At 40.2% G+C, this 14,252-nt stretch overlaps 1 protein-coding gene across 2 annotated transcripts in view; it reads right to left on the bottom strand.

Moving 5' to 3' along the window:
- WNT8B (Wnt family member 8B) overlaps positions 1-13,953 on the bottom strand; it is a 65,785-nt gene extending 51,832 nt beyond the window's left edge. For both annotated transcript variants that reach the window (XM_073596580.1, XM_073596581.1), the window contains exon 1: positions 13,746-13,953. In XM_073596580.1, coding sequence (XP_073452681.1) covers positions 13,746-13,810 — 65 coding nt within the window. In that variant the 5' untranslated portion in view covers positions 13,811-13,953. The remainder of the gene's footprint in view (positions 1-13,745) is intronic.
- Between the last annotated feature and the right edge of the window lie 299 nt (positions 13,954-14,252).

The following is a 14,252-nucleotide window of genomic DNA, read 5'->3' as shown; positions in this document are numbered from 1 at the left end:
AAGGCAACATCCGACCGTGTGTACGCTCCATCGGACAAACTTTTTTGGTTTTCATCGGACAAATGTTGGCTGTGTGAACAGACAAACTTGGCGGCAACAAAAGTCCGACGTCGGCAAGTCCGATCGTGTGTACACAGAACCATCGGACTTTAGTACAAAGTACAAACACGCATGCTCAGAACCAATGCAAAAGATCAGACAACAATACAGAAGTTGACCAAAGGGTGGCGCCAGGGAATTGAACGTCCTCTTTTGAAGTGTCGTCAGTACGTTGAAACGTCACTACGTTCGTGTTTGTTGCCTAAAAAGTCCTGCCGTGTGTATGCTTAACAAGTTCACGGCCAACGCCCTTTGTACAGAAATCCACGGGAAAGTTTGTATAAAGTCCGATCGTGTGTATGAGGCTTAACTGCTGCAGCGTACTTTTAGCCACTTGTACCTGTCTAAGGCCCAGTTCACACTAATGCGACATCAAAGTCGTGCGATTGTTAATCCGACTTTGCCCTGCAACTTCAGTCTGACATCGATACGATTTCCTGGCGACTTTAATGAATGGGATATGATTTTGATCCAACTTTGAGAAAAAAAAAATGGTGTGGGGGTCCCCCCACCAAAATCCATACCAGGCCCTTCAGGTCTGGTATGGATTTTGAGGGGTTTCACCAAAAAAAAAAAAAATGGCATAGGCCCCCAAAATCCATACCAGATCCTTATCCGAGCATGCAGGAAAGGGGGATGGACAAGCGAGCTCCCCCCCTAAACCATACAAGGCCACATGTCCTCAACATGGGGTGGTGCTTTGGGACAGAGAGAGCTCTGCACCCCCCACCCCAAAGCACCCTGTTCCCATGTTGATGGGGACAAGGGCCTCTTCCCTACAACCCTGGGCTGAGGTTGTGGGGGTGTGCAGGCAGGGGGCTTATCGGAATCTGAAAGCTTCCTTTAAGAAAGAGGGCCCCCCTATATAAATGAGTAGGGGGTACCTTTACCCATTCAACCAAAAAAACTGTGTAATGTAATAAAAACATGAGTCAGTTTTTGAAAAGTTCTTTTAACAAAAATGATCAAAGTCCCCCGTGGTAGCTCCAATGTCAATCACGATGTCCTCTGCTGCCGCCGCTGACAGTAAAGAGAACGCTCCTCCTCTGTCAGCGCCGGTCTCTGACAGTTTATATATATAGAGAGAGAGAGCATTTTTTTTAATTCTCAGCAGGTCGGCAGCAGAAGACATCATGATTGACGTTGGACATTAGTCATTTTAAAAAAAGGTGGGGGCAGGATCTGAGGGCCCCCAGATTTTAATAAGCCCCCTGCCTGGTTGTAGGGAAGAGGCCTTTGTCCCCATCAATATGGGGAGAAGGTGCTTAAGGGTGCGGGGGGACAGAGCCCTTCGCCCCAAAGCACCCTCCTATGAGGGTGTTTAGGGCATGTGGCCTGGTATGGTTCAGGAGGTGGGGGACTGCTTGCTCATCACCCCCCTTTCCTGGCCTGCCAGGCTGCATGCTCGGATAAGGGTCTGATATGGATCTTGAGGGGGGGCCCACACTGTTTTATTAAAATTTTGGTGTGGGGATACCCCTCAAAATCAATACCAGATCCGAAGGGCCTGGTATGGATTGGGGGGGGGATCGATATCAGATCCGAAGGGCCTGGTATGGATTCGGGGGGACCCCCACACCATTTTTTTCAATACATTTTGCATTGCTATCATTGCCTCTGAGCACATGTCACAAGTCAAGTCAGTTAAAATGCTGATCCGGCTTGGATGCAAATTCAGTTAAATTCAATGGGCTCAAATCAGGACCAAAGTAGTGCAGGAACCTTTTCAAAAGTCAGACCAGTTAAGACAGCTCTCATAGGGAAACATTGATTTTTACATTTTTCATGCGACTTGTGCTCTCAAAGTCTGAGCGCTTGTCGCACCAGTGTGAACTGGGCCTGACATGCGATCACTTAAACAATGGCTGTATGATTGCTCATGGTGATTAGAACCATGAGCATCAGCACAACCATTTATAGTCTCCACAATTAGTGCATGTGACAGAATGACAACGCAGAGCATTGTCACTTTGCTTTATAAAAAAGACAGTAATATTGCCTTAAAATGTTAAAGATTTTATGACATTTTATTGATTGGGTTTACATCCAACTTAATATTACAAACTATGACCCTTTTACACAAATGCACATGTGTTAACCCACAGATTTGTATATTTTAAATGCACATGAATGCATTTTTTTAAATGCATGTTGAAACATTTAAGAATAAAGATTTTATGACATTTTATTGATTGGGTTTACATCCAACTTAATATTACAAACTATGACCCTTTTACACAAATGCACATGTGTTAACCCACAGATTTGTATATTTTAAATGCACATGAATGCATTTTTTTAAATGCATGTTGAAACATTTAAGAATAAAGATTTTGCATTGTGTATATACTAGAAAAGCACAAAAATGCACTTTACGAAAATTGCTTGTGTCATTGGACCTGCCTAACACGTGAAAACGAATGAAAATGCAATATGTCTTACAAAAAAAAATGAAAAAAAAAAAAACATACAGCACAAAGGTTTATGTTTTCCATCCTTTTAGGCACTATAGGATTCTTTGAAGATGTGTGTGTGCCATGTTAACTGAACAGTTTTTTTTAAAAATCCACCAATTTCTTAAATGGCAACATTTATTCACATGGAACCTTTATCAATATTTTTTTTTTTCTTACTGAAATTTTACAGAAGAAAGAAAACAAAAAACACAAATGAATATACTGCAAATAAAAACTATTTTTTCACCACTGTTTTTCATACATGAGGACCCATATTTTTAATTTAGGTTTTGGAAGCAGGTTAATCATTTTTATTTATCTTCCGAATTAAAATCTAAGAGAATGCAAATATATTACTTTACTTTATTAACAATAATATGAACATTAGTAGAGCTCTGTGCCATGATAGCATTACTGTCAAAGCTGTGCCCATGGTGGACATCTTCCATCCACATATGCCCATTGGGAATTTTGACAAATCTTGTCTTGTATCCAGCTGTTCAACCAGCTTGTGACCAACCAAATTAACCCGTAGTTCCTATCTCTAACTTATAAGAGATTTCCCAACACTAGTGCTGTAAATGAAGAATACTTTCAGAAATAAAGTTTATTTTTATCTGTGAACAAAATGGAAAGTAAATGAACGGAAGAGAAATCCAAAACTAATCAATATTTGGTGTGACGACCCTTTGGCTTTAAACCAACATCAATTCTTCTAGGCACACACAGTGCTTGTGCTCTGTTTTTGAGAAATACAGGCAGATACTTATCCATCACGCAATACCAACCGGGAGGAGTGTGATTGGCCCCAAATTTATTCTGCAGCAGGAAAATGACCCCAAACATAAAGCCAATGTCATTAGGAACTATTTTCAGTATAAAGAAGAGTCCTAGAAGTGATGGTTTGGTCCCCACCCAGCCCAGATCTCAACATCAAGTCTGTCCGGGATTTCATGAAGAGACAGAATGATTAGAGGCAGCCTACATCCACAGAAGATCTGTGGTTAGTTCTCCATGAGGTTTGGAACAACCTACCTGCCAAGTTCTTTCAAAAACTGTGTGCACAAGCACTGTGTGTACCTGGAAGAATGGATGCTGGTTTGAAGGCAAAGGGTGGTCACACCGAATATTGATTTGATTTGGATTTTTCTTCCATTCATTTACTTTCGATTTTGTTCATTGATAAAAATAAACTTTATTTCTGAAAGTATTCTTCATTTACAGCATTTTTTCACACCTGCCTAAAACTTTTGCACAGTACTGTATGTGTATTTCAACTATGTATCTGTCTGCTTCCCTGGATCATTGTTATGTTACTCCTACTATATGCTTAGTTTACACATCATTTGTTCATGATAACTAACACAGCTGATTACTGTAAATTTTATTTTTTTTATTGGTACCTGGACCTAGAAAAAGGAGGCAGAAGACAGCTTGCCCCAAAGAAATACCTGTTGGTGTTATTACAAGTGCACTATTATGGTTAAAACTAACTTATTTATGATTAAATAAACATAATCACTCAAGTGTCTTTCCAGATAATATAAAAACAACACCCATTTTTTATTATTATTATACAATATTTATATAGCGCCAACAGTTTACGTAGCGCTTTACAACTTGAGGGTAGACAGTACAAATACAATACAATTTGATACAGTAGGAATCAGAGGGCCCTGCTCACTTAGAGCTTACAATCTAAGAGGGAAGGTTAAGAGATACAAGAGGTAATAGCTGTGGGTGATGTGCTGATTGAGAAGATAAATGTACAGTTGTTAGGTGGGGGCCAGATAGGCTTCTCTGAAGAGATGAGTTTTCAGGGATCGTCTGAAAGTGGATAAGGTAGGAGAAAATCGGACGGATTGGGGAAGAGCATTCCAGAGGATGGGGGAGGCTCTGGAGAAGTCCTGAAGGCGAGCATGGGATGAGGTGACAAGGGAGTTTGAGAGCAGGAGGTCTTGGGAGGAGCGAAGAGAACGATTAGGTTGGTATTTTGTGACTAGGTTAGAGATGTAGCTAGGGGCCAGGTTGTGGATGGCTTTGTAAGTTATAGTTAGTATCTTGAATTTAATTCGGTGACTGAGTGGCAGCCAATGGAGGGATTGGCAGAGGGGTGTAGCAGACGCTGAGCGGTTTGTGTGGTGGATGAGCCTGGCCGCAGCGTTCATGATGGACTGAAGTGGGGATAGCCTATTTAGAGGTAAACCAATGAGGAGGGAGTTGCAGTAGTCAAGGCGGGAGATGACCAGGGAGTGGATTAGAAGCTTTGTGGTGTCATTGGTTAGGAAGGGGCGTATCTTGGAGATGTTGCGAAGACAGAGGCGGCAAGCTTTGGATAGTGATAGAATGTGGGGTCGAAAGGTTAGTTCAGAGTCCAGGATTACACCTAGGACCTTGGCGTGGGGAGATGGGTTGATAGTTGAGCCGTTGATCTTGACAGGGAGATCAGGGGAAGTGGCACCTGAGGGAGGAAATATCATGAGCTCGGTTTTGGATAGGTTGAGTTTGAGAAAGTGATGTGACATCCAGGCTGATATGTCTGCTAATAAGTTGGTAATGCGTGAGGAGACAGATGGAGAGAGCTGGGGGGTGGAGAGATAGATTTGGGTGTCATCAGCGTAGAGATGATATTTAAAGCCGTGGGAGGCAATCAATTGACCCAGGGAGGTGGTGTAGATTGAGAAAAGGAGAGGTCCGAGAACAGAACCTTGGGGGACCCCGACGGAAAAAGGAAGAGGAGAAGAGGAAGTACAGTTGTAAGTGACACTGAAGGAGCGGTGGGATAGGTAGGATGAGAACCAGCGAAGAGTACAGTCACGGAGACCAAAGGAGTGGAGTTTTTTGAGGAGGAGGGGGTGGTCCACTGTGTCAAAGGCAGCAGAGAGGTCCAGGAGAAGTAGTACAGAATAGTGTCCATTGGCTTTAGCCATTAGTAGGTCATTTGAGAGTTTAAGGAGAGCAGTTTCCGTGGAGTGTTGAGGGCGAAAACCGGACTGAAGGGGATCAAGAAGTTTATTCATGGTCAGATGGTCGCTTAATCGGTTGTAGACCAGTCTTTCAAGAAGTTTGGAGGAGAAGGAGAGTAAGGAGATGGGACGTAAGTTGTTGAGATTGGTGGGATCCAGTGAGGGCTTTTTTAGTATGGGGGTGACTAGCGCATGTTTTAGAGAGTTTGGGAAGATGCCACAAGAGAGGGAGAGGTTGAAAATGTGAGTTAGAGAGCGTAGAATCGAGTCAGAGGGTGAGCGTAGCATTTGCGAGGGAACAGGATCCAGGGGGCAAGTGGTTAGATGAGTGCTAGATAAAAGTTTAGCAACCTCAGTAGTAGTAGCAGGGATGAATGAGGGAAGTAATGATTGTATCTGTGGACATGGAGTGTTGCATGGGGGAGGTTTTTGCGCATTGGCGATCTCCTCATGAATTGTATCAATCTTAGTTTTGAAGTGATTGGCAATCTCCTGGGCAGTGAGTGAGTTGGTGGGTGGAGGCAGTGGAGGACAGAGTAGAGTGTTGAAGGTAGAGAAGAGTTGACGTGGACTGGATGAGAAGGTGTTGATGAGTGTGATAAAGTAGGTCTGTTTGGCAGTGTGAAGGCAGGAGTAGTATTTTAGGAGGGCAGATTTATATTGTGTGAAGTCTTCCTGGGTCTTAGTCTTATGCCACAGGCGCTCAAGAGCGCGGCTACGTTTTCTGAGACTTCTGGTGTCATCTGTTTGCCAGGGTTGTAGCAGTCGGGGCCTAATTCTGCGTGTAGTGAGGGGGGCCAGCTTGTCTAGGGAGGAAGACAGTGAGCTGTTGTAAACGAAAGTAGCTAGGTTGGGACAGGACAGGGGGGAGATTTTGTCATAGAGGTGATCAGTAGCAGAGTAGAGAAGAGAAGGGTTGAGGTGGCGAAGGTTTCTGCGTGTAACTGTTAGGCGGTTGGAGGGAGAAGAGGTGGAAGACAAGGAGAGAGCAAAACTAATAAGGTGGTGATCAGAGAGTGGGAGTGGATTGTTGGAAAGGTTGCATGGAGTGCACAGATAGGAGAAGGCAAGGTCAAGGGTGTTGCCATTGGAGTGGGTAGGAGCCTGTATCCATTGCTTCAGGTCAAGCGATGAGGTTAGACTGAGAAGTTTAGAAGTAATAGTAGTGTTAGTGTTGACAGGGATGTTGAAGTCCCCAAGAATAATTGTGGGGATTTCAGAAGAGAGAAAGTAGGGTAGCCAGGCAGAGAAGTCATCAAGAAAGGCTGATACCGGTCCAGGGGGCCGGTAGATGACAGCAATTCTTAGAGAAATGGGAGAGAAAAGACGAATGCAGTGTGCCTCAAAAGAGGAGAGTATCAGAGAGGGAGGTGGGTGAAGAACCTGATAGGTGCTGCATGGAGCTAGAAGGATTCCCACTCCACCTCCCTTCCGTCCACTTGGTCTGGGGGAGTGAGTCCAGAGAAGGCCCCCATGGGAGAGGGAAGCAGGAGAAATAGTATCCGATTCATGAAGCCAGGTTTCAGTAATGGCAAGTAGGTTAAAGGAATTTGTGATGAAGAGGTCGTGGAGGGCGGTGAGTTTGTTGCAGACAGAACGTGCATTCCACAGGGCACAGGAAAAGGGGGGGCTGGTATTGGAAAGAGGAATAGAGACCAAGTTCTGTGAGTTGCGGCTCCTGCCAGAGGGTGTAGGGGGATGGGAGCAATGGGCAATGACAGATGATGGTGGCCCAGGGTTTGGGGATATGTCACCAGAGATTAGGAGAAGCAGGAGGGTGAGGGAGGTAATGTGGGACTGTGATTTATGTGAAGGGGCATGTTTCAGAGTACTGGAGGTTTTATCAGTGTATGGATGTAGAATGAGCGAGAGTTGGTAAGAGCAGTAGTAGGGGGAAGACAGAAGGCAGGGTGATATGTATAAGCAGGCGGGTGGAGAGGGGGGGTGAAGGTAAGAGAGTTTGAGGAGAGAGGTCAGGAGTGTCAGAAGTAGTGGTAGAGAGTGCATGTTACAGAGTGGAAGGAGAGCTTAAGAGAGAGACAGGGTCACCTGTAGTCTGTTAGCTGCTTTCCAGTGCAGATTGCTGTAATTGTTTGCTTCGTGCAATCGCTGAAGTGCAGAGAATGAAGTGCATATCACTTGTAGAAAGAATCACTTAGAGATAGAAGCCATAAGGATAGAAGCCCCTGCAATGTGCACCCCCCAGCAATGTGCTGACCCCTTAAGGATGCTCAAATATATACTGTTATAGGGGTGGGGTTGAAGTTCGTTAATTAATCATGAGTGACTATAAGAGTGCCTGGCAATCAAAGTGAACTTTTTGCTTCAAAAGTCAGAATAGCAAGAGGCCAAGACAAGATCAACACATAAAACTTAGGTAAGACAGTCCAGAAAAACAAATAATGTCATGGTTGTTCGCACAGGGCAACAGATAGAGAAGGCCACATACCAGAGACACACACACACACAGAGACAGCAGGCAGATTCCAATTTCAGTTAACGGTGGAAGATGTGGATGAGCTGACACATACCAGAGACACACACACACAGAGACAGCAGGCAGATTCCAATTTCAGTTAACGGTGGAAGATGTGGATGAGCTGACACATACCAGAGACACACACACACAGAGACAGCAGGCAGATTCCAATTTCAGTTAACGGTGGAAGATGTGGATGAGCTGACACATACCAGAGACACACACACACAGAGACAGCAGGCAGATTCCAATTTCAGTTAACGGTGGAAGATGTGGATGAGCTGACACATACCAGAGACACACACACACAGAGACAGCAGGCAGATTCCAATTTCAGTTAACGGTGGAAGATGTGGATGAGCTGACACATACCAGAGACACACACACACAGAGACAGCAGGCAGATTCCAATTTCAGTTAACGGTGGAAGATGTGGATGAGCTGACACATACCAGAGACACACACACACAGAGACAGCAGGCAGATTCCAATTTCAGTTAACGGTGGAAGATGTGGATGAGCTGACACATACCAGAGACACACACACACAGAGACAGCAGGCAGATTCCAATTTCAGTTAACGGTGGAAGATGTGGATGAGCTGACACATACCAGAGACACACACACACAGAGACAGCAGGCAGATTCCAATTTCAGTTAACGGTGGAAGATGTGGATGAGCTGACACATACCAGAGACACACACACACAGAGACAGCAGGCAGATTCCAATTTCAGTTAACGGTGGAAGATGTGGATGAGCTGACACATACCAGAGACACACACACACAGAGACAGCAGGCAGATTCCAATTTCAGTTAACGGTGGAAGATGTGGATGAGCTGACACATACCTGTAAAGAGACAGAAGGAATGATCAGGTGAGGCAGAGAATGAAGTGCATATCACTTGTAGAAAGAATCACTTAGAGATAGAAGCCATAAGGATAGAAGCCCCTGCAAATGCATTTGCAAAGTATCTTAAATATATCACACCCTCCTAATATACCCATTTTTCCAAGCCCAAATAATAGATATAGATAATGCCTTAAGATCCTGCCATTCCATTCATAATAACTCAGTTTCCTTTGTAGGACCCACAAAACTTGATCAGCCACTGCTGAGTTGGCTAGTCCACCAATAGTTAACTCTAGGCATGTTAAAAGGCCTCTTCTGGTGTGCATGCACACAGAAGCCTTTGGACATGTCTAGAAATTATGTCTAACTGTACATCTGGCCCTGACTTTGTGTAAGTTCAATGTAGTGACCTTTGTTAAAAAAAAAAGTCCAATGTAGTGACATCACTTGCAGTCCTGACATCTATCCTCTTGCAAACCCCTGTCCACTGCTGGAAGAGGAAAGGACAAGCACAGAGGTTTAGTGGTCATGTGGTCACAGAGTAAAACATTTTAGGTCTGTTTTTATGTTAGTATTATCTTCAAATGTAATCTGTAAATTTCATTTGAGGGAAAGAATAACATTTCACTGTGCAGGAAACACAAAGGTCATGAAAACTCTTAGATCTTAATTGCCCTTTTACATTTCCCAACACTATCTGATTTTTTTGGTACAAAAATCTCTTTTCTGTTTTTTCAAGGAGGCCTGGGTTTTATGGCAGCCATAAACTGGTCAAAATAGTGGCTCTTATCAGAGGAAGAGACATAAATTATATCTCTGTAAACATAGGCATATAGGGTAAACAAGCATGCTTGGCAGCCAGGCAAATCTGTTACATATGGGCCAAGATTATAGGGGTCTGTTTATAAAAATTGAGGAGAGAAATTTCTTTACAGGAGATGAATATTTACCTACAGCAACTAATTAGGTTGAATATTTTATAAAATATATAGTCATTTTATTGGCCACTATGAGCAGCTTTCCTGATCTTTGTACTCTATAGTCTGTCATAAGCAGAAAATTGCGTAAAATTGAATAGTATTGGGAACCTTTGATACAGCTCTTCATCTCATGTATAGATGACCATTCAACGTGGCTATTCCTAAATTGTATTCTCTATTACGTTGTATTGTTAATATCAGCACTAACAGAATAGACCTGAAAGATGCTGCTTTAGCTGAATAGTGTATATATAAATGGGCAGCTGAAAAAACCCAATCAGGCCAGAAAACTATGAGATGGAGGTGTCTGAAGTTATTCAAAGTCAGCACAATCACAGTTTAATCTGAACCTTTTTTTTTCATTTTGGAAATGTGTAATAGGAGCATTGTTAGATTTAATTACTGACAGATTTAATTAACATATTCTTAGTCTTTTACTTTCATTATTTAAATGCATATTATATACATTTTCCTATTGTTTATGATTTTTCAATATACTGTCTCTGAGTCCAGTTATAAATTTGGAAGGGAATGCAATGAAACGTTCTGGCTGCATTCTGCACAATACCAGTACAGTGAAGTCATTTGTTGTGAATATTAAATATCTTTAATTAATAATTTACTCAAATGTTGGCTACATAAAGTTTTAGTAATCCGATTAGTAAATTTATATTATTGTTTATTTGAAATTGAATCTTGAATTCTTAAATTTGTTCCTGACATTCCAAACTGATAATATGTTAGAAGCTTCTTGGAATTCCAAACCAGTGGGCTTTGGTATGTGGTGATCACTGTTATTACTGGGTCACATCATCTGAAATCCTTTACACGAGAAACATGGTGATTCATGCACACAGATAAAGAAATTAGCCCGGGTGATTTACTAACATCCTCTGTCTTCTGACCAAGATACAAGATAACTAGCTGAGGACCTGACAGAATAATTGCTCATATAGTTCCCACGAGATCTGACAGCATCTGTTGCTTTCTGATATATCTGTAAAGTAACACATGACTCCTAACCCTAATAATACAACCGGAACTAGGACCAAAAAAAGGATATAAATTGAATGTGTAATAAACATAGCATTATCTGCCTTTGATTGTTTTCAATAAAGCTTAGTCGCATCAACGTGCTGGAAAAAAAGTTGTGCAGGCTCTATTTTTGGTACATTAACCTGCGTTTTGCTTTTCCAGTCAACTCAAAAATACAAAGGGGGTACTTTTATGAAAAGCGCCTTTTTGTTTACAATAGATAATTTGCTGATTTTATTTTAAATAAAATGTGGGAACTGATTTATTTATTTATTTTTTGCATACATCTTTTATATTAAATTATTTGCTATGAAAATAAACCATTTTTGCACACATTTAAAAAGTGCCTTTAGCATTTCTAAGTTCTGTAGCAGTTCTAAAGATAAATGTGATCCCTAAATAAGTGTTTGCAGTTAAAAAAAGGAAGCAGACAGTCTCTATTTGGCCACATGATCAAGCAAACCTAAAACGATCGCTCTTGTCGCAAAACAGTTCCAAAATTATTGCTAACTTATTTGTGCACAAAATGCACAAGTAACCTACTGATGCAAAGCAATTGCGATAATAAATGTTCTCCAATGTATCTAAAATTCTGCAAACACAATGCACTGCATTGCAAATATTTTGCTGTGAACGAGCAATTACATTATGGAAGGACAAGACCCTTTTTCTAAGCACACATAACTTTGGGGTTGATTGATTTAGTGAATGAGGCTGTTCATTTTGCAAGGGAATTTTTCCCTAGTTTAGTGCAAAAAATACCCAATTACAATAAAAAAAAAAAATTAAAAAAAAAACACTATTGGATGATGGAAGTCAGCAGAGCTTCACGTAATTTCCAAAGCTAAGTGAAATTTCCTTTGCAAAGTGAATAGGCTATTTGCCTTTTAGTAAATCAACCTCATTGTCTTTCTGTGGTATAGTAAAAAAATCAGATTTATCAGTCTTCTAAATATTCACAGTATACAGAAAACCAACAACAGTCTATACCTAGAAAATAATATATCCACCTTTACGCTGGACAACATGTAGTATGGGGTCATTCTTGGGCTCTCAGCAGAAGATAAAATTTGAAATTGCTCCCTCCAACCACATTACTTTTATAACATGTTCACGCTATATAGATTCATCTGATTTGTCCTTTTTTAGGAACGGTCCCTATGTCAAGAGACATTAACAACTTTGCTGTTAGAAATATGCCTGTGGTTTATATTACATAAAATGAGCAGGTGAGGGAGAGGTGAAAGTGTTCCATGTTGTGTCTGATGTCTACAATCAGCTTTGCATGTCATTCTCTCTATTTACATGTGTCAATTAGCTCACTCAGATACACCTTTTAAGTTACAGTGCAGCTATAAGGATTAGGCACAACTAATAGATTATTAAATAGATATTCATTTTCATTGCAAACCCAATAAATACTTTTACCACAGCTTTATATTGATGCAATCTTAGAATTGCATATAAAATACTTGGAGTACTAATACTAGGGATAGAACAGATTGTTCTCTTTAATGCTGCAATCTATATTATGGAGAAAATACCATATTTAACCAACTTCACATAATTGAATAACATTTCATTAATACAGGTATCAACACATGATATGGATAAGTGATAAATCATTTTTCAAAAAGAAATATCAAGCAAACATCAGAAAATGTGACTTTGAAGATATTATACAGACATATATAAATTTATAATTTCACAAACTTTAAGCATTACTGCTAGAAAAGTATTTACCAACCTTATTGAATTAAAAATTCTCATGCTTAAGTGCTAAGTCATAAGTACAGCAACCCTATAGCAATGAATCAGAATTCATCTGGTCTTGCTCCGACTTCAGCAAAATTAATTGCGATTGCTTGCTATGGGCTACTGCACTGCAGAATAAAGCATTGTGTTGTAATAAAAGTATGTATTATATCTAGATATTATTCATTAAAAAAAACATTCTTTTAAAAGTTTCTACATGACAAAATCCATTGACTTTTTTATATATTTTTTTATATTCCAGTAAATACATTTATTTTTATGTTTTTATATAATATTGTAAATCATAGCTGTTCAGTGCAATGGTTCTTTCTGTTGCTTTTAATGATGGTAATGTATAACTGATATGATAATAAAATATCAGCATCTACAGTTTTGTACATACACTTGTGGAATCCTTCAAAATAAGAGTATAGAACTGCATTTTAAGCATGTCATAATACCGAAAGGCAGCCCCGCAATAAAAAATGTATTCACTTATATAATGTTCAGGTGGACACAGATCTAAATATTCATTCACATATTTTTTTTTTTAGTTATAATATTTACAGTAAGTTTCATTTTTAGTTATAGTTATATAATTGATAGTGTCCAGCCGCAAGAACTCTAAAAACACAGTAAATAAAGTATACCTAAACAAAATAATGAAGAATACAATTGTATTGCTCAAATACTATTTTGATATCTGAAGATTAAAAAGTGCTGAAAGAGATGTAAGAGGTTCATTCCCATGAGTACAAATCCACACTTTAATTACTACTACAAATCTAGAGTATTATTTTCAGCTAGGGGTAATTTCCTGTAAGGGCTTTACATGAGTAAAAATGTCCAAATAAATTATGTTTTTTTTATATATAAACATTTAATCTTTTTACATTGTGTGTTAGAAAATGTATATATGTTGCCTTACCTCATATCTTGATAGGCTTTAAGCCTTTCTGATGCAACAGGGAGAACATTCAATAACATCCTGTTTTATGCTACTATATAAATATCAGTTCAAAAATACACTATATATATTTATTTTTCCCTGGCATGTGGTCACACATGTTCACACCAGAAAGCATCATGAGATGTCATTAAATGCCATACTACTACTTACCAACAATGGCCAAAATGGACTAGAATTAGGAGGAAGATGATCAAGTGGGATCCAATAAACAACATAATCCAACACTGGAAAACCCTGAGCCACTACAAGCAAAGACTGTTCTTCTGCAAGTTTAAATCAGGACCAGTAGGAGATCCCAAGTGAGAGCCAAGGGGTAGAGAAATGGAGCTGCAAACCTACTAAGAAGAGATTATCTACTTAATTAAAGATTTTCTCTCTAAACCCTTTAGCCAATCAGGACTCAAGTGCCAGAGTGAGATTGACTTGATCAAAAGAACACCCCAGGCTCCAATAAAACAAACACCAAGACAGAGGAGAGAAGACAGAAGCTAAGAGGGAGGAGGGAGAGGTTCAACAAAAAGTGATCCTGTGTGTGTACTGTGCATAAAATTCACTTCTATCTTCTGCTTTTGTGGTTGTCCCTAAAATCAGTGTATTATTAGGAAAATTTTAAAATATTTAGCTATATGACAGTTTAGAGACAGTCATGGTGGCTTT

This window comes from Aquarana catesbeiana, linkage group LG08 (assembly GCF_042186555.1).
Source record: "Aquarana catesbeiana isolate 2022-GZ linkage group LG08, ASM4218655v1, whole genome shotgun sequence".
NCBI classification, from domain to species: domain Eukaryota; kingdom Metazoa; phylum Chordata; class Amphibia; order Anura; family Ranidae; genus Aquarana; species Aquarana catesbeiana.
The sequence above is the reverse complement of the archived record's forward strand: the minus strand, read 5'-3'. Positions and strand labels throughout refer to the sequence as shown.